Source organism: Notolepis coatsorum, assembly GCF_963971535.1.
Source record: "Notolepis coatsorum genome assembly, chromosome: 7".
Taxonomy (NCBI): Eukaryota; Metazoa; Chordata; class Actinopteri; order Aulopiformes; family Paralepididae; genus Notolepis; species Notolepis coatsorum.
The window spans coordinates 34,974,725-34,992,352 of NC_140171.1; the positions used below are offsets into that span (position 1 = coordinate 34,974,725).

At 44.4% G+C, this 17,628-nt stretch overlaps 1 protein-coding gene across 1 annotated transcript in view; it reads right to left on the minus strand.

Annotated features, from left to right (window-relative positions):
- The window catches only part of LOC311231619 (zinc finger matrin-type protein 4-like), a gene marked incomplete at both ends in the record, with an annotated part of 36,050 nt that overhangs the window by 17,409 nt on the left and 1,013 nt on the right, over window positions 1-17,628 (minus strand). The window contains one exon of the mRNA XM_084318247.1: window positions 4,989-5,081. Coding sequence (XP_084174373.1) covers window positions 4,989-5,081 — 93 coding nt within the window. The remainder of the gene's footprint in view (window positions 1-4,988; window positions 5,082-17,628) is intronic.

Consider the following 17,628-nt stretch of genomic DNA (forward strand, 5'->3'; position numbering starts at 1 on the left):
ATTTGAACGTTTTGAACTCTGATATTTTAGTTTTTTTTTGTTTGTACTCGTTTCATTTGATGTACATGTTTGTTGATGTTCCAATGAAATTCTGTCTGAACTGTACTTGTTTGTCCAATGTGTTTATTAAATGTTTCCCTTTTCACAAACACACAACACACATTGGTCCACACAATCAATCAGCATGAGCAATATTGACAGAAGTATATAATGAAAATACAAATAAACACATCACCATATCATATCAAGGAAACCCAGATGACAAAGGGGCATCATAGCCATAGTGTTACAAGCAAAGTACAAAAGAGAGAGTCCACAGTTAGTCAAGGAACACACCTGAGAGTGTTGAAGCATTGAATTGGGAAAAGGGGATGGAGTTCATATCTTCATAAACAGTCCCGTTGAAGAGTGAAGCAGACATGTCAAGTATTCAAGAGTAAAATACCCTATAATGACCCAGGAGCAAAGACAGATGGTTAATTTGCAAAACCACACCAAATATTGTTTCCATATCTTGTAAAATATCCATCCAATATGCTTGGATTCTAGGACAGGACCAGACACTATGAGTGTAGGTCCCTACTGAGATTTTACATTTTAGGCACAAAGGTGTTAAGCTGGGGGTTCATTTTATATCTTTTGTTGGGAGAGATTTGCAAATGGTGCAGGATTTTAAACTGCAACAGTCTAGCACAGTTACACACACATCTTCTTTGTATGGCCCCACATCACATCCCATGCATCCTCATCAATATTTATGCGTAGTTCATTTTGCCATGTCTGTGTAACATCCTGCACATTCAACACATTCTGTCTGGCTTAGGACATTATAGAAACGAGTTATGGATTTATTTGGTTGGACCTCGGAGAAGTAACTGCTCTACTGCTGATGTTGTAGCATTGATATGAAAAGTGGTTTTTCCTGTTATGAAATCTCGAATCTGGAAGTATCTAAAGAGATTATGTCTGGGGAGTTTGTATTTTTTTATTTTGTTTACATGTCCATTATAAAACAGGTCGCTCATGATGATGACAGATAATAAATAAATAAATAACCAGCAATGTAGCCCATACCTCACATTCTCAGATGCTGAGCATCTTACATTCATTCATCTCCTCATGTCTTGATTATTGCAACACTCTCCTCGCTGGTATTCCATCCCACCTCCTCATGTGCAGTGGTGGAAGAAGTACACAGTTCCTTTACTTAAGTAAAAGTAGAAATACCCAGATAAAAAAAGTCCTCCATTCAAAATCCTACTAAATAGAGAAGTATTTAATATTGAATGTACTTAAGTATCAAAAGTAAATGTATGGGGACAATACACACATGATGTTTGTGTATTCCAGTGCTTGGGAGCATTCAAGCCTCGAACCATTGACCTCTAAAGGTTGAAGTGCTTTGTGGTCCAGTTATGCTGCTGTGATTATGTTCAACAACTCTGAAGTTGGCAGATTTGCTCAATCTTTTTCTTCAAAGTAACTAGTAGCTGATGGGTTCAGATAAATGTAGTGGAGTAAAAATAAATACAATATTCCCTTTGAAATGTAGTGGAGTGAAAGTACAAAGTTCCCTAAAATGAAAATACTCACCTACAGTACAAGTACCTCAAAATTATACTTAAGTACAATACTTGAGTAAAAATACTTGGTTACTTTCCACCACTGCCCGACTGTTGACATACACCTCCTCCCACCCATCACCCCCCCCCCCCCCCCCCCCCCCCCCCCCCCCAACTCAAAGACCTCCACTGGCTACCGGTGCATTTCTGGATCACCTATAATGTGCTACTTGAAGTGTCACAAGCTGACATGCTCCGGACTACATGTGTGAAATCATACCCCCTTACTGGCCATCTTGCTCTCTCTCCACTCATCTAGCTCAGGACTGCCAGCTGTTCCAAAGTCTCCTTCTCTATAAGAGACAGCTACTGTATAAGAGATGGAGCCTTTTTTACCAACTCCTCCTGCACTCAACACTCATGTCACACCTCGACTATTGCAGTGCTCTGCTGGTTTACCGGCTTGTGCCGTCAAGGTGCTTCAAGTCATACAGATCGCAGCGGCGGCCCACCTGATCTCCGCCCTGCCAAGTCAGCCCACGTCACCCCACTTCTCAGAGAGCTGCACTCGCCGCATAAATCCGCTTGAAGGTTCTTGAACCTGGCAACAAAGGGAACGGCTCCCTCCTACCTGAATTGAAAATGGGGGACCCTGATGGAAACAAGACGAAAGTCTTTCTCAGGTCTGCATCCTCTTAACAATTGTATGTATTGAGCTGTACTGTACTGTACCCATTCTGCAATCTGTTAATAAACTTTTCAATCAATCAATCAATCAATCAATCAATCAATCAATCAATCAATCAATCAATCAATCAATCAATCAATCAATCAATCAATCAATCAATCAAACCTCTGGTCAAGGGTCTCTATCTACACACTCCTCCTACACAGATCCTTATGCTCTGCATCTTCTGGCCGCCGGCTGAAACCCACTCCTATTTGGACTCCTACTTTTTCAATCAATATCAGAATAAAAGACAATAATAATAACTAGTCTGCTTACTGTCCTTACTACCATGTACTATACTACTTATGTCTATACTACTATCTACTATGTACTATACTACTACCTACTATACTACTATGGACTCAAAGTGAAGGACTACTAGACGAACAATACCACTTACTCTTTGCGTGTACCTTCCTGCTGACTTGTTGTACACAATTTGTAAATCGCTTTGGATAAAAGCGTCAGCTATATGACTAGATGTAAATGTAAGATGTAACGTTAAGCAGCAACAGTATCTGTCTTCTCTCTCCCCTCCCCCTCTCACTGTGAGCAATCTTTATTTTCGTTCCTCTTCTAACCTAATACAGAATTTTGTAATGAATCCCTTCAATGAAGTGTAGTGAACCTTGCAAGAGATGCCATGTGCAGGATGTTCCCATTAATATACTGTCGTGAAATTAGCTGTGATGAAATGTCCTAATTTTTGCGAAAGTGTGACCGTTACAGTCACACACTAAAATCCTGTCTGCTCTGTGCTCTCGTTTGGGCCAATATGTGAGCTCTGGAGTCCTTCCTGACTGCTCACAGAAACTCCTTTGCAGGAGACAATGGACTGGTATGCATCAACAGCAGCTGGGAGGGGACATTTCTCTGAATAGAAAACTGTTCACAAATTAAGAAATATGTGGTGTCGACCCATTGTGGTGGACCGGTCTGGGCCAGAAATGCCAGGGCAGATTTTTTGTCCCAGTCCAGCCCTGTGTGTGATTGTGTGTGTGTGCGCGTGTGTGTGTGCGTGCGTGCATGTGTGTGTGTGTGTGTGTGTGTGTGGGGGGGGTTCGTGAATCTGTGCATGTGTTTGTGTCTATTTGTGGGCAATGTTATCCTGTTAGTTATGTTGCTGTTCTCTATTTGATGGCATTACTGCCTGAACATACAAAATCTGGGCTTAGTCACACCACTTGTTTGCTCTGAGAATTATCAGGAGAAAACACACACAGGCACTCATGGACACACACACACACACACACACACACACACACACACACACACACACACACACACACACACACACACACACACCCTACTTTATACCCAACTTTTCAGTCTCTCTATTGTTGCAATTTGTGGCCTTTCTGGCCTTTCACCTTTCAATATTCCTCTGCCCCGACACACACCGAGACAGACTATCCTGCTCCCTGCTGAGCACCTGACCCACTTCCCTTCACTACGTTACTACGATTTCACTTAAAGGGGCACTACACCAACGAAAACAATGCCGTTTTATTTTGCACATAATCTCACACATAAACTCTAAACAGTTCTGCACACATTTATTTAGTCTGACAGTTATTGAGAGTAAATGAGGTTGAATATGATCACCAGTCATCGGGGACATTGAAAGCTTGAGTTGTGTTAATTACAGCACCATGAAATAATTATAAAATAGCAATACCTTGTCTTACAGGGACCTTATCATTTCATTGAGCTGTAATTAACACAACACAAGGATCGATTGGCACCTTGCATGGTTGCCTCCACCCTCTGTGTGTGAATGTGTGAGTGAATGGGTGAAGGTAAGGCACAAGTCGTAAACTGCTCTGGATAAAAATGCTATATAAATGTAGTCCATTTGCCATGTTCACCCCTCTGTCATAATATAATCAAAATATGATTTGATCCGTCAGTGATGCTTGAGTAGTACTGATGTGGAAGTGCCCATTCACTTCAATGTTAAAACGTTGCTATAAAAACACCACTTCAAGAACATAAACAGTCAGAACAACAGCCAGAATACACAATCTCTTTCTACAAGCTTGTGATTATGTGACTCAGATTATCTTCTCCAAAGACCTTTTTACACAACAACTTGGACCAAATTAGCCATTGAATCGACCTCAAGGGGAACACTGAAATGTATTTTACTTACAGCGTTCCCCTTTAAATGTGTGTGCTAAAACAGTTTCCCATAAATAAACCCCTTTTGGTGACTCAACGTGACATCATAATGCCAGATGTTGAGTCGCATCTTAATAACCCACTACACCATCTTCCATACAACAAACAATTTAACAGCCTTAGTGAACAAGAGAAACTGCTGGGACTTGAGAAGGGCAGGTTCTGTCCAGTACATTATCACCAACATTATTTTTACCGAGAGCTGGGCAAATAAGCTCTCGTTGTCAAGTGAAACAGATTTGAGGTGCTATTCTGACCATTAAATAAAGCTGGTATTGATTCTGAGAGAGTATTTTCTTATCCAATGTTCTCTTCTCGTTCATTTAAAAAGTCAAGCCAGTAGGCTACAAAGGCAACAGCAGCTTGCATCTGTCCTTCCTGGGACGAACAGCACAAGCAGTTAGGCCTACTGCTGCTCAACTGTTATTCATTTGAACACACACAGCATGCACACACACACAAACACACATACACAAGCATGCATGCACACGCGCAAACACAAACACTGCACTTACAGGGTTGTCAGGTCTTAGTTTCTTGGAGGGAGGTCCTCCGTCCTCTGGATGGAGCATGTAGAACATCCGCACCTTGTTGGCATGTTTCTTACTCTAGGACAAGAGAAGGGTGGGTTGAGCTTAGATAAGATAAGATATGCCTTTATTGATCCCCTTGAGGAAATTCAGGCATCATAGCAGCAGCATGGGGGAGGGGGGGGAGGTACAGATATGGGCATGGTAATAGTAAAAGACATAAATACAGGCAATATAATTATAGTACAGTAGAAAGTAAAAATAGGTAGTGTAAACAATAATAATCAACTCTGAATATACGCATATGAGCAAGTAGGCAGTGTGATCAAAGGTGAAGATGAGGGTCTATATGCCCTATCAGTTATATACATTTACATTTAGTCATTTAGCTGACGCTTTTATCCAAAGCAACTTACAAGTTCTGTACGACAAGTCATCGGGAAGGGCACAACTCTATCAGCTGAGTAACAATGTTCATCAAAGTGTTGAGTGCTACAGTGTAGGTTAGTTTATTAGGACAAGTACATGACAGTAAGGTTAGTTCGTTTTTAAAAAAAAAAAAAATTTCATATAATGGTTGAAGAAGTGCGTCTTTAGTCGACGGCGAAAGATTTGACGGGTTTCGGCTGTCCTAACTGGGGTGGGTAGTTCATTCCACCATTGTGGGGCAAGGACTGAGAAAAGGCAGGTTCTCCTTGATGACCCTCCCGGAGCTCGGATAGGAGTGGGTCTGAGACGGCCAGAAGATGCAGAGCGTAGGGGTCTTGAGGGTGTGTAGTTAGAGACCATTGACCCGGAGGTAGGCGGGAGCGGTTCCCTTTGCCGCACGGTATGCCAGGTCGAGGGCCTTGAAGCGGATTCGTGCAGCAATGGGGAGCCAGTGCAGGTCCCTAAGAAGTGGGGTGACATGGACCGACTTCGGTAGGTTTGAGATCAGGCGGGCTGCTGGGTTCTGAATGAGTTGAAGAGGCTTGGTGGTAGTGGCCGGGAGGCCAGCAAGCAGTGCGTTGCAGTAGTCGAGGCGGGAGATGACTGTTGATTGGACGAGGAGTTGGGTGGCTTCTTTTGTCAGGAAGGGGCGGATCCTTCTGACGTTGCTCAGGAGGAATCTGCAGGGTCTGGTTGTCGCTGCGATGTGAGCAGAGAAGTTCAACTGGTCGTCGAGGGCAACACCAAGGTTCTTGGCGGTCGGGGACGTGGTCACAGCTGCATTCTCGACTGTGATGGAAAGGTCAGTCAGGGGGGAGGATTTGGCTGACAGGTGGAGCAATTCTGTTTTGCTTAGGTTCAGTTTGAGGTGGTTTGTCGTCATCCAGGCAGAGATGTCGGACAGACAGGCCGAGATCCGCTCAGAGACGTGGATATCTGAGGGATGGAAGGAGAGGAATAGTTGAGTATCATCGGCATAACAATGATACGAGAAGGCATGAGACGTGATAATGTTACCCAGTGATTTAGTGTAGAGGGAGAAGAGAAGGGGTCCTAGGACCGAGCCCTGGGGGGACACCCGTCCGCAGGGGGCGGGTGGCCGACAGGGTCCCTCTCCATGACACTTGGTAGGAGCGGTCATTGAGGTATGATGTCAGCCATGTCAGCGCAGAGCCAGCCACTCCCATTCCTGCGAGGGCCGCGAGGAGGATCTGATGGTTGACTGTGTCGAAGGCTGCAGATAGATCTAGGAGAATCAGGACAGAGGAGAGGCCTTTCGCTTTTGCTAAGTGAAGTGCCTCTGTGACCGCAATGAGGGCCGTTTCTGTGGAGTGGCCAGTCCGGAAGCCTGACTGATTAGGGTCTAGGAGGTCATTCTGTAAGAGATAAGCAGTAAGTTGGTTGGATACAGCACGTTCAAGTGTTTTAGAAAGGAAGGAGAGAAGAGAGACAGGACGATAGTTGCTATGACGGTGGGGTTCAGGGTTGGTTTTTTTATGAGCGGTGTGACTCTGGCTTGTTATATTATTATACATTATATAATATAATATAATTATGTAATATCTATAACACATTACAATAAATATGGTCAATTACACTTAGAATAATAATATATACTATGAGTAAGTAAAGTATACAGTATACACAGGTGCAGTATACATTAGGTACCCTAACTGGCGTGATATAACCTACGTCATAAGCTGTAGTCTGTGCAGTTTAGGTGGGAGTCAGACACACTTAGTGATCAGACATTCCTAGTAGTTCTCGAGTTCTGCTCCCGTTAGGTCTCTGGCAGCGGTCCCTGCCCACTGTTGTGGAGCCTGATGGCCGCTGGTATGATGGACTGGCTGAGGCAGTTAGTGGTGTGTCGGGGCGGTATGAGTCTGTGGCTGAACGTGCTTCTCTTCTTGGCTAGCTCCTCATAGAGGGGGTGGGAGGGGTTCAGCTTCCTTCTCATCCTCCTCTCCGCCACCACCTCTAGTTTGAGTAGGGGATAGTTCAGGTTGTTGTTTAGCTCTATTTCTTACTTCAATGAGGATGTTGGCCGGTAGAGTCCATCCACAACACGATCCATACTGTTCCTCATACCAACTCTGGCTAGTTGGCCACAAACCAATACTAAGACAATGGGGGCAAGCATCTGTCTGTACAGGCTGACTGAAGGTAACATAAATCTACGTTGTGTGCACTGTGGAGTAAATTTCAACAAGTAATGCATTGACTTTGCATTGGCTTGTGGATAACTAGCCGGGGCTTGTATGAGTAACAGCATGGATTGTGCTGAGAAAGACTCTACTGACCAACATCATTGGCAAGTAATAAATTGTTATTCCTACTTATAATTAAAATAATTATTAGTATCCCTTTAAAGGACCATACAGGTATTTTTGACATGTTGTATTCTAAGTCATTCTTACCATGATACAAAGATGAAGTCATAATCTTTTACTATTAGTGAAAAAGTAGATAGCCTAGTTATATTTAGCTGATTTACCACTGCCATGGGTCTTCCAGTGTATCACAAAACTAAAATTTACAACGATGTTGAGAAAAATACGGCACAAGATAAATGTAAAATAAAAACAAGAAAGTCAACTATTAAAAACAGCTGCAGACTGGGGTGAAACGGTTGGTCATTCAAGATTTAAACTGTCCAAAGGATACTAATGTATGGAGTTAAGGTAGGCTACATTGCAAGACGTTGACACGATGCGTCAGGGGCACAGAAGCTAAAAGCAGCCACACCCATATGTAGCACCCTGAAAATATGGCTATTATTCAGAAGTGCTGACTTGCCTTTTTATCTCCCCTGATGCACCAAGACCTACTAATTAGTCTCCATTAATATTCCCTCGAACAACGATGCAGGCTCCTCCTTGTTCTACCAGCTGGAATATGGATTATGAACAATAACCCTGGATCATATTCTCCACTCAGTGTTTCCCTTTGGGGCTAGTAGGCGGTACCAGCAGGGGGCGCCGGTGGCAGGCAGAGAGCGTACGAGAGAGACGGAGAAGGAAGCAAGCCAACTGAGACGGAAGTGCGAGGAACCAGCCTCTTCGACATTGGACTTGGATCGGTTCGGTCGTGTCTGGACAGAGCCCCGTAGTGGACCACGGGTGAACGGATTGAACTTGAGTATATTACGGGTTATCCTATAAAAGTAAACGTAGTAGCGTGTTGCATGTTTCCCTACTGAATACCCTAGTGATACAACGAGTTATCCTAGAAGAAATGCGGTATAGCCAAGTGTGGCTTAAGTTAAAGATATTCCCTCTAGTGAGGTGCCCCACCAGCGTGGCGTGAAGAGGACCGGTGTTTAGAGACACCCTGCGTTATTATATATCACGGCTAGCAGGAGGGCTGTTTGGGACCCAGAGTGTAGCTTCAGTGTCAGTGAGGGCAAGTTTATGGATGCGCGTCGACCCAGCACCGGCTGTCTACAACCAGTCTTCACCGGCGTCAACGTCGGCTCTGCACCGGCTGTCTTCAGTCAACACGGGAGTTCGTCCCGACCAACAGAGGTCACCATCACCCAGCACGTGCTCTCAGCCCACTACTGCCCCTCTGCTCCAGCCCCGCTTGCTAGCGCCCGTGCCGAGAGCGTTCAACGCCATCTTGCTATCCGGACGGTGGTGGCGCGGCGAGGCCGCCATCTTGGTTGAGTACATTAGGGCTTCGGTGCCCAGGATCTTATTGCACAGTACACTGTGTGATGCGGCATGCGGGCGAAGCTAACGTTGCTAACTACAGTTCATAGGGGTACCCCATCAACAATATATGCCGGCATTAGTATAGGACTTTTGTTTGGTATTGTGGGCCCACATTTTTGATTTCCTTTGAGTGTGATAACGTCTTGTGTCTTTAATAATAATTTCCCATCTAATCAACCCTTTCCCAGTGTGGAGGTTACAGACTAGAGGTCTTATACATGGTACTGACCCAGACGTGGGCGATGAGTCAAATGCATTAAAGTATATTATTCCTGGTACTAACACAGAGGTGTGTGTAGAATATACGTGGACATAAGGTATTGAGTTACAAATTGGGTAATAGTAAGATTTCATTCTATTTGACCCAGTGCCTTTAAATCTTTGTAACTGACCAGTATAATTAACTATAAAGAATTAGATGGGAGTTCTGTGTGCGTGTCCATTCATGAGCCGTTTAACAACTCTTTTGGTGTCGGTACAATACAATTAACCCCTCCCTATTCCACCTTTCCCTTTTTATTGTAAGGTTTCTAGTGTCAGAGGGAGGGTACTGCTTGCGGGGGGAACCAAGTTATTTACTTACAATTCAGTCACTAGGTGTGTGAGAGAAAACGGGGTTTATTCAATGTATGTGATGTATAGATTGGGGGGAGATGACCACAGCTAAAACGGTGCCGGGTCAGAGAGATCGAATTGTGCATGGTTTGCCTTAGAAGAGGGTGATAGAATGGTGGTTCAGGATAGCAGCACACTGCCAGCGAGAGAATGTTGACATTCCTTGTAAGAACATATTGATAAGAGCGAGTGTGGGCGCATAGAGCGAGGGAGGGGGGTGACATCCTTAATGAAAAAAGAGCGAGTGTGGGCGCATAGAGCGAGGGAGGAGGGTGACATCCTTAATGAAAACAGTAGAAAACTGCATTTTGATGTGTGTAAAGGTTAAACGCGGTTGTCATGACAGCGCGGCACATGACAACCAGAAAGGGGTGGGCTATCATAGCTATGACGAAGATCCTATAAAGCTGACAGTGTTTCCGGGTGTAGGGCAGACTAAAAATCTGGGAGACCAAAGAAACGAATCCCACAGGAGGGAAGAGACCAAGATACTCTCTCCTCTCATCACAGAGAGGGGGGGGGGGGGGGGAATGCCACATCATCATTAGCTTCGGCTAACGCGAGGAGGGTTAGGCTGACAACCAGGCCTGACCACTATCGGACTGAATAGCAAAAGGACAACAGACTGAACACACCGAAAGATCATTAGAATAGACTTTTCAAGGACAATACAATCTGTTAACATCTGAGCTGAGGTTCCTGTTTATAGCAATAAACAACGCTTTTCCTCATAAGGTATTACGCTGTGTCGAAGTGTCGAATTCTTACGGAGGTGGATAATTATTATGGTTTGCGGATAGTACTAACGGGGAGAGATAAGGATCTTATCAGCCAGTATAGGAGACGTCAGGACCATTAAAATGACACAACGCAGAGGAATTGGATGGAGAGCCAAACAGACGAAGACGTGATACTGGCCAGATTGATCAGGATCTAACAGTTGGTTTCCGATGACAGCCGGATTTGCAAGAGATAAGAACAACGGATAAAGACTTTTTCAATAATGGGGCGACAGTGGACAACAGTCATCGTGTGTGGGAGAATCATGATCGAGCAAGGCCGGCCAGCCCTGGGAGAGAGCGCCGAGTTGAGCGGTCATGAGGCGAACCAGCGCTGGAGGAGAAACAGCGATTAGGAGAAAGATGTGAGTTCACTGTGCACACACGGTTGTTTTGATCTTTAAGCCAAATAAAAACGAACAGATAGTGCATCCATAAACGTAAACATATTTAGTTTGACACAGAGAGAATGCCAGCTGTAATAGTGTGTTTGAATAACAGCAGAGCGGCACGGTTTTTGTTTTGAAAAACCGAGATGGGTTTTATCTACAGGGAATGAAAAACAAACGGGCCGGTGAAGGAAGGCAGTGTTCTAAGGGGTTAATTCCATTTTTGTTGGTCTGTAATATAAGGGTTGTTTTCCTCGCAAGGAGGCGGGAACGTGGGACTGTGAGTTGGGAGAATCTACCTACGTTTTTCAGACCTACCGTCATTTGGCATTCAGTTTTTTTTTACCTGTTCAGTACTTGCATGTTTAGTAGATCATCTATTGTCATGTGACCTGCAGACATCATTATGACCTGTTTGGCCGACGAGACTCTAAGAGACAGTTGTTTTGTTGTTAGGCCTTGAAAAAGGAGGGCAGCGGCCGTTTGTTTGAGAGAGTAGCGAGACAAGATGGCCGCAAAGGGCCACGAGGAGGATGTAGACAAGATGGCCGCAGAGCCACGAGGAGATAACAACAGATAAGAACCAGGAAGTGACACGTCAACTAAAACACCATAGAGGAGGAGTAGGTCGCCACCTAGTGGCGGAGGGGGGGTAGTGCTGGGGAGTTTTCATTACCCATAGGGGAATATTTAGATATAGGTCTGTACTACCATCTAGTGGAGGATTGGGGGAGTGATTCAAGTTAGAGAATCTAATGAGCACAGAGAGTGGATTATTATAATAATAATATTAGATATACAGGTTAATTAAATAGAGTTTAATTATACAATGGATTAAATAAGAATTGCACAGAGAGGAGGTGCAGTTATTCGAATGGGTTAATTATGGAATAAAGAGGAAGTTTGATCTCCAGTGGGGCCTTCTCACACCTGATAGATAGGCAGGGTCTTCAGAAGACACGTCACCAGAAAGAACTGGCGCGTGCTGGGGGTCACCCGTGGGATGAAGAGATAGAGTTGCGCGGAGTGGGTATCGGTTAGCTGCTGGTGTCACGCCGGAAGACAACAAACAGGGAACCGCCCTGTAAGATGGATAATAGGTGTGGAGAAGGTGGTAGACTAATAGCAAAACAAGGGAAGTTGAATGTACAGACGACTGCTGGTGTTGTGTTTCTGCTTTCAGCGGGGGGAGACACCGACCACGGTGGAGACGACCAGGAGACAGACTGGAGGAGGAGGAAGCAGCAGGGGCCAGGCACCGCAGCCTGGTACACAGATCATCCACGACGAGAGAGAGGAGACGGCGGCGGTGGAGGAGCAGATGTGGAGAGGACAGCCAGAGACACTGAGCAGTAGCAGACCAGAGGAGACATTTTTGCCTAGGGGACCGCGCCCTGGAAGGGGGACCAGCTCAGGAAAGGAGCCGTCACTGAAAGGGGCCCTTGCCCTAGGAGACGGGACCGGCCCAAGATGGGAGGTGTACTGTAAGAGGGAAGGGAGCGCTCTGATTTGGACGTGGGGTGTACCTAATAGGGGGGCCGAAGGGTTTAGGTGTGTTGTCTGGAAAGTTGCAATCTGTGTTTTTCTCTGTCTCTCTCTCTCTCTCCTCCCTGACCGTTGTTTATCCTTTCTGGTTTGGGTGTGATGCGGGTAATGGAAAACAATAAGGCAAACAGCAGGGGCCCTCATTGTTATGAGTCTATTTTTGGGTATAATTAATTGAAAAACCAAGTAGTCTGTTGATTCTGAAGGTTGATTAAGAATCAAAGGGGGGAATGAGAGAAAACGGGGTTTATTCAATTTATGTGATGTATAGATTGGGGGGAGATGACCACAGCTAAAACGGTGCCGGGTCAGAGAGATCGAATTGTGCATGGTTTAGAAGAGGGTGATAGAACGGTGGTTCAGGATAGCAGCACACTGCCAGCGAGAGAATGTTGACATTCCTTGTAAGAACATATTGATAAGAGCGAGTGTGGGCGCATAGAGCGAGGGAGGGGGGTGACATCCTTAATGAAAAAAGAGCGAGTGTGGGCGCATAGAGCGAGGGAGGGGGGTGACATCCTTAATGAAAACAGTAGAAAACTGCATTTTGATGTGTGTAAAGGTTAAACGCGGTTGTCATGACAGCGCGGCACATGACAACCAGAAGAGGGTGGGCTATCATAGCTATGACGAAGATCCTATAAAGCTGACGGTGTTTCCGGGTGTAGGGCAGACAAAAAATCTGGGAGACCACAGAAACGAATCCCACAGGAGGGAAGAGACCAAGATACTCTCTCCTCTCATCACAGAGAGGGGGGGGGGGGAAAGAATGCCACATCATCATTAGCTTCGGCTAACGCGAGGAGGGTTAGGCTGACGACCAGGCCTGACCACTATCGGACTGAATAGCAAAAGGACAACAGACTGAACACACCGAAAGATCATTAGAATAGACTTTTCAAGGACAATACAATCTGTTAACATCTGAGCTGAGGTTCCTGTTTATAGCAATAAACAACGCTTTTCCTCATAAGGTATTACGCTGTGTCGAAGTGTCGAATTCTTACGGAGGTGGATAATTATTATGGTTTGCGGATAGTACTAACGGGGAGAGATAAGGATCTTATCAGCCAGTATAGGAGACGTCAGGACCATTAAAATGACACAACGCAGAGGAATTGGATGGAGAGCCAAACAGACGAAGACGTGATACTGGCCAGATTGATCAGGATCTAACAGTGTGGGAGGGTCACAGGAGTAATTGGGGGAAGTGGGAGCGTGTTGGGGAGTACTGCTGACCGCCCTGCTGCAGGGGAGGAAGACCAGAGTACCAGACCAGGTTGGTAAATCCCGGGCCCCATCCACTCACACTGCCAGCCTCCAGTTGAAGCTCCAGACTCAAAGACGGAGGTGCAGTCAGACAGAGCTCTACTGTGTCTCGCTACCCAGTGATTGTGCCCACCCGTTCCCACGAAGCAGGGATAATCCACCCTGCTACACATACATGAATAAACACTTGTTTCCATGATGACAGAATCAGCTAATTTCTAAGGAAGTTACCCTAGATCAGTGGTCACCAACCCGTCGATCGCGATCTTTGAGACTTTCCCTGTAGATCTTTCCCTACAATTTTTTTTTAAACAAAAAAAAATTTGTTTTAGATCTTTCCCTGAACATTAGTTATACTTTTGTTTTGATGTGAAAAGTGATGCTGCATAAGATTACTGCACTTAGCACTGACTGAGAAAGTACATATTACAGTTCTTGTGAGGTTTCTGTCCTTGCTCACCTACTCGCTCTGTTCCTTTAAACCACCTCGCTCTGTTTTCCATTTGTTTCTGTTAATCATTTCATTCCCCCATTCACACGCTTCTTCCCAGAGACGTCGTTGATTGGTTCTCTCCCGTCCACACGCTTTTCAATCACATCCCCCAGCTGTCACTGCTTGTCAATCAATCAATCCCGTATTATTTATACCCCGTTTCCCCACTCAAGTTTTGTTGGATCGTTTTGATATTTTCTGTTTGCATTCGCCGTTCCTGCTGCTGCTGTTGTTCCCTGTGCTTTACCTCCAGGATATCCAAGAAGCCTTCCTCTTGGACACCTTTTTTCCCGTGGCGACGCGCTCGCTCCGCTGCTGTTCCAGCGCTCTTTACGCACAACGCCTGGGTGAGTTTTTAATGACTGTCTTTGATCAAATTCCGTTTTCGTGTGTTTTTATAACACTGAAGATTACCACCTTTTTATCAGACAGTCACTCACCCAGCGGTTGCCTTTTTGATTGTTTCACTGGGATAATATTTTGACCTAACATCTCCCACTGTGTGTTCATCACACCGAAGATATTATCACATTGGATTGTATTTTGGACTTCGCTCTCAGTGTCTATTTTTGCACCGAAGATATTTTTCACTTGGGATTGTGTTTTGGAACATTGCTCACTGTGTGTGTTTACACGAAGATTAGTTCACTTGGATAACTTTTGTTTTTGGGTACAAGTCATCTCTCCTGTTCTCCTGCTCGTTCTACCTGCACCCTGTGTTGACTCGCTCCCTCTCTCTCTCTCTCGTCCCGCATCGCCTCGGAGATTCTGCCGAGAGAAGTCTGCAGAGCGGCTCAGACGTCAGCATCTACTACCCCCTACTACCACCTCGGGAGAAGCTGCAGAGCAGCAGAACATTTTCTTCCTTGCTTGAATTCCTGTCTTGTTTAGACTCTTCCTATTCTATGCTGTTTAATTAGTCTCAATAAACAAGCCCCTGTTTTTGGCAACTCTGAATCCTACTCTCTTGTGTCGTTGCGTTTGGGGTCGGTGTCAAACCATAACAGTTCTACTTTATAAAATGCTAATTGTAAATATGTTTGGCAATGTTAATAGGAGAAGGTCCACATTACAGTTCTACTTTTGTTTTGATGTGAAAAGTGATGCTGCATAAGATGACTGCACTTAGCACTGACTGAGAAAGTACACATTACAGTTCTACTTTATAAAATGCTAATTGTAAATATGTTTGTCAATGTTAATAATATGAGAAATTCCACATTACAGTTCTACTTTTGTTTTGATGTGAAAAGTGATGCTGCATAAGATGACTGTACTTAGCACTGACTGAGAACGTACATATTACAGTTTTACTTTGACGTTTTAATGTTGGACCAAAGCATTGCATGTAATTAGAATACAGGCAAATAAAAGTCTTTTAGTTTAAAGTACAATCTTGGCTGTCTTTTTCTCTCAACGCTTCAATAGGTAGATCTTGCCTTCACCAAAAAAAAAGGTGATCTTGGGCTTAAAAAGGTTGGTGACCACTGATGTACCAAAGTAAATTGCCATGATACAGTAGGAAAGGCCCTTTCCTTCCCATGCCTGTTGTGTGATCTGCACCAGTGGTGTTGTGGTAGTTGAAGAGGTAGGTACTATACTGTGACCCTACCTTCCTATAGGCATAACGATTCTCCAAATTATTCCATAACATTTGCTTACTTCATAATAATAAGTCAGGAACACTGCACTCATTAAGTATTTAATGGTTTCAACTTGAAAACAAAAACAAACAGAACAGACTACATTTGATTTCCTGTCAGCTGTTCATATTAGCAAACATTGCAACTGGAAATAAACTTGGGTCCAAGCTGTTCCCTAACAATGCAATTCCACTGAAATAATCTACTAACCCATTTCCCTGAGATCCATTTCCCAAACCAATATCTATCTACCATCTACCTAGTCTAACAGAGGAAGTATGGACCGAAAAATAGGAGAGACTTTGGATATCCGACTAAACTGAAAAGTTATCTGATTCTATTCCTGTGTTGCTGAATTTGCTAAAAGGAGAGAATGGTACTTCATACTGTATGCCCAGAAAGATACTTATGTAATATGCCCAGAGACAGAGGTGTGTAGAGAGAGAGAGAGAGAGAGAGAGAGAGAGAGAGAGAGAGAGAGAGAGAGAGAGAGAGAGAGAGAGAGAGAGAGAGAGAGAGAGAGAGAGAGAGAGAGAGAGAGAGAGAGAGAGCATATACCGTAACCTGTATCCTTGACTACAGAGCCGGGTATACTCTGTATGCCCATGGGAGAGAGGTGGATAGTTAGGTGAGTATGCTAGTTTGATTTCAGACTTCACTGCTACAATTTGATTAAATCACAATGACTATATAAGAGCATGCAGCTCAGTGTAGAGTTGTGGTAGGCTACAGCATGTCAAATGTGCTCTTACAGAGTCACTGTGATTTTGTAGTTGAAAACACAACAAATACCACACACATAAAAGTACACTTCATGGAAAAACACAAGAACAAGATGAAACCACAGTACATAACTTTTGAGGATAAAAACACAGAAAGGTCAGAGACTTATGGGCTTCTAATATACAGGACAGGTAATACATAATAACAAAACCAGGTATAGGCTACCCCACACAGAACCAGCTGTGTAGTATATTGTTCTGTATTGCATAATCTATTGTAGAATCAGAATGTATCAGTATCTCTTTACTGCCAAGTACATTTTTACATATATACCATGAATTCGTCCTCTGCATTCAATCCACCCTAACTATTTTAGGAGCAGTGGGTGTCCACAGGTCCAGCACCGGGGACAAACTCCAGTTCCAACAACCTTTGGTCAAGGGCAACGGCAGGAACCTGTAGCTAGCATGCATGTCTTTCTGATGTGGGAGGAAATGGGAGTACCGGAGGAAACCATGAGAACATGCAAACTCTCTCCCCCTTCAGTGGGGTCGAGCTCATTCTCTGTGAAGCAACAGTGCTCACCACTGCACCACTGTAACCCTTTTCCACACAGGCATTTTGAAGGCTGGTTCTGAGCCAGTGCCTAATCTCAAACCAGTTATTTTCGCGTTTCGAAAGAACCGGCTCTCGGTCAAGACAACTAGTTCCAAAGCAGCGCCATCCACAGACATACAGTATGGAGTCTATTCGCCACCTCTATCTGTGTCCATTTAGAGTTCACCCACTTTTCATCTTAATTACCACTGAAATGCATAGAAGGTTGGGGTGAAGGTATTACCTATCTTCATCAGCACCAGGACCTTGCTTGCACAGGCATGTTGGAGGGTCAGAGTCAGAGACTCAAACAACAAAAGGCCATTCTTGCACCCATAAGATATTTAACAGAGGGGGTGGAGTGCACTTTAAATGTACTAAATAGAACACCTCTATTCTTATGGATATCCTGCCAGATTGTAAGTGGGGG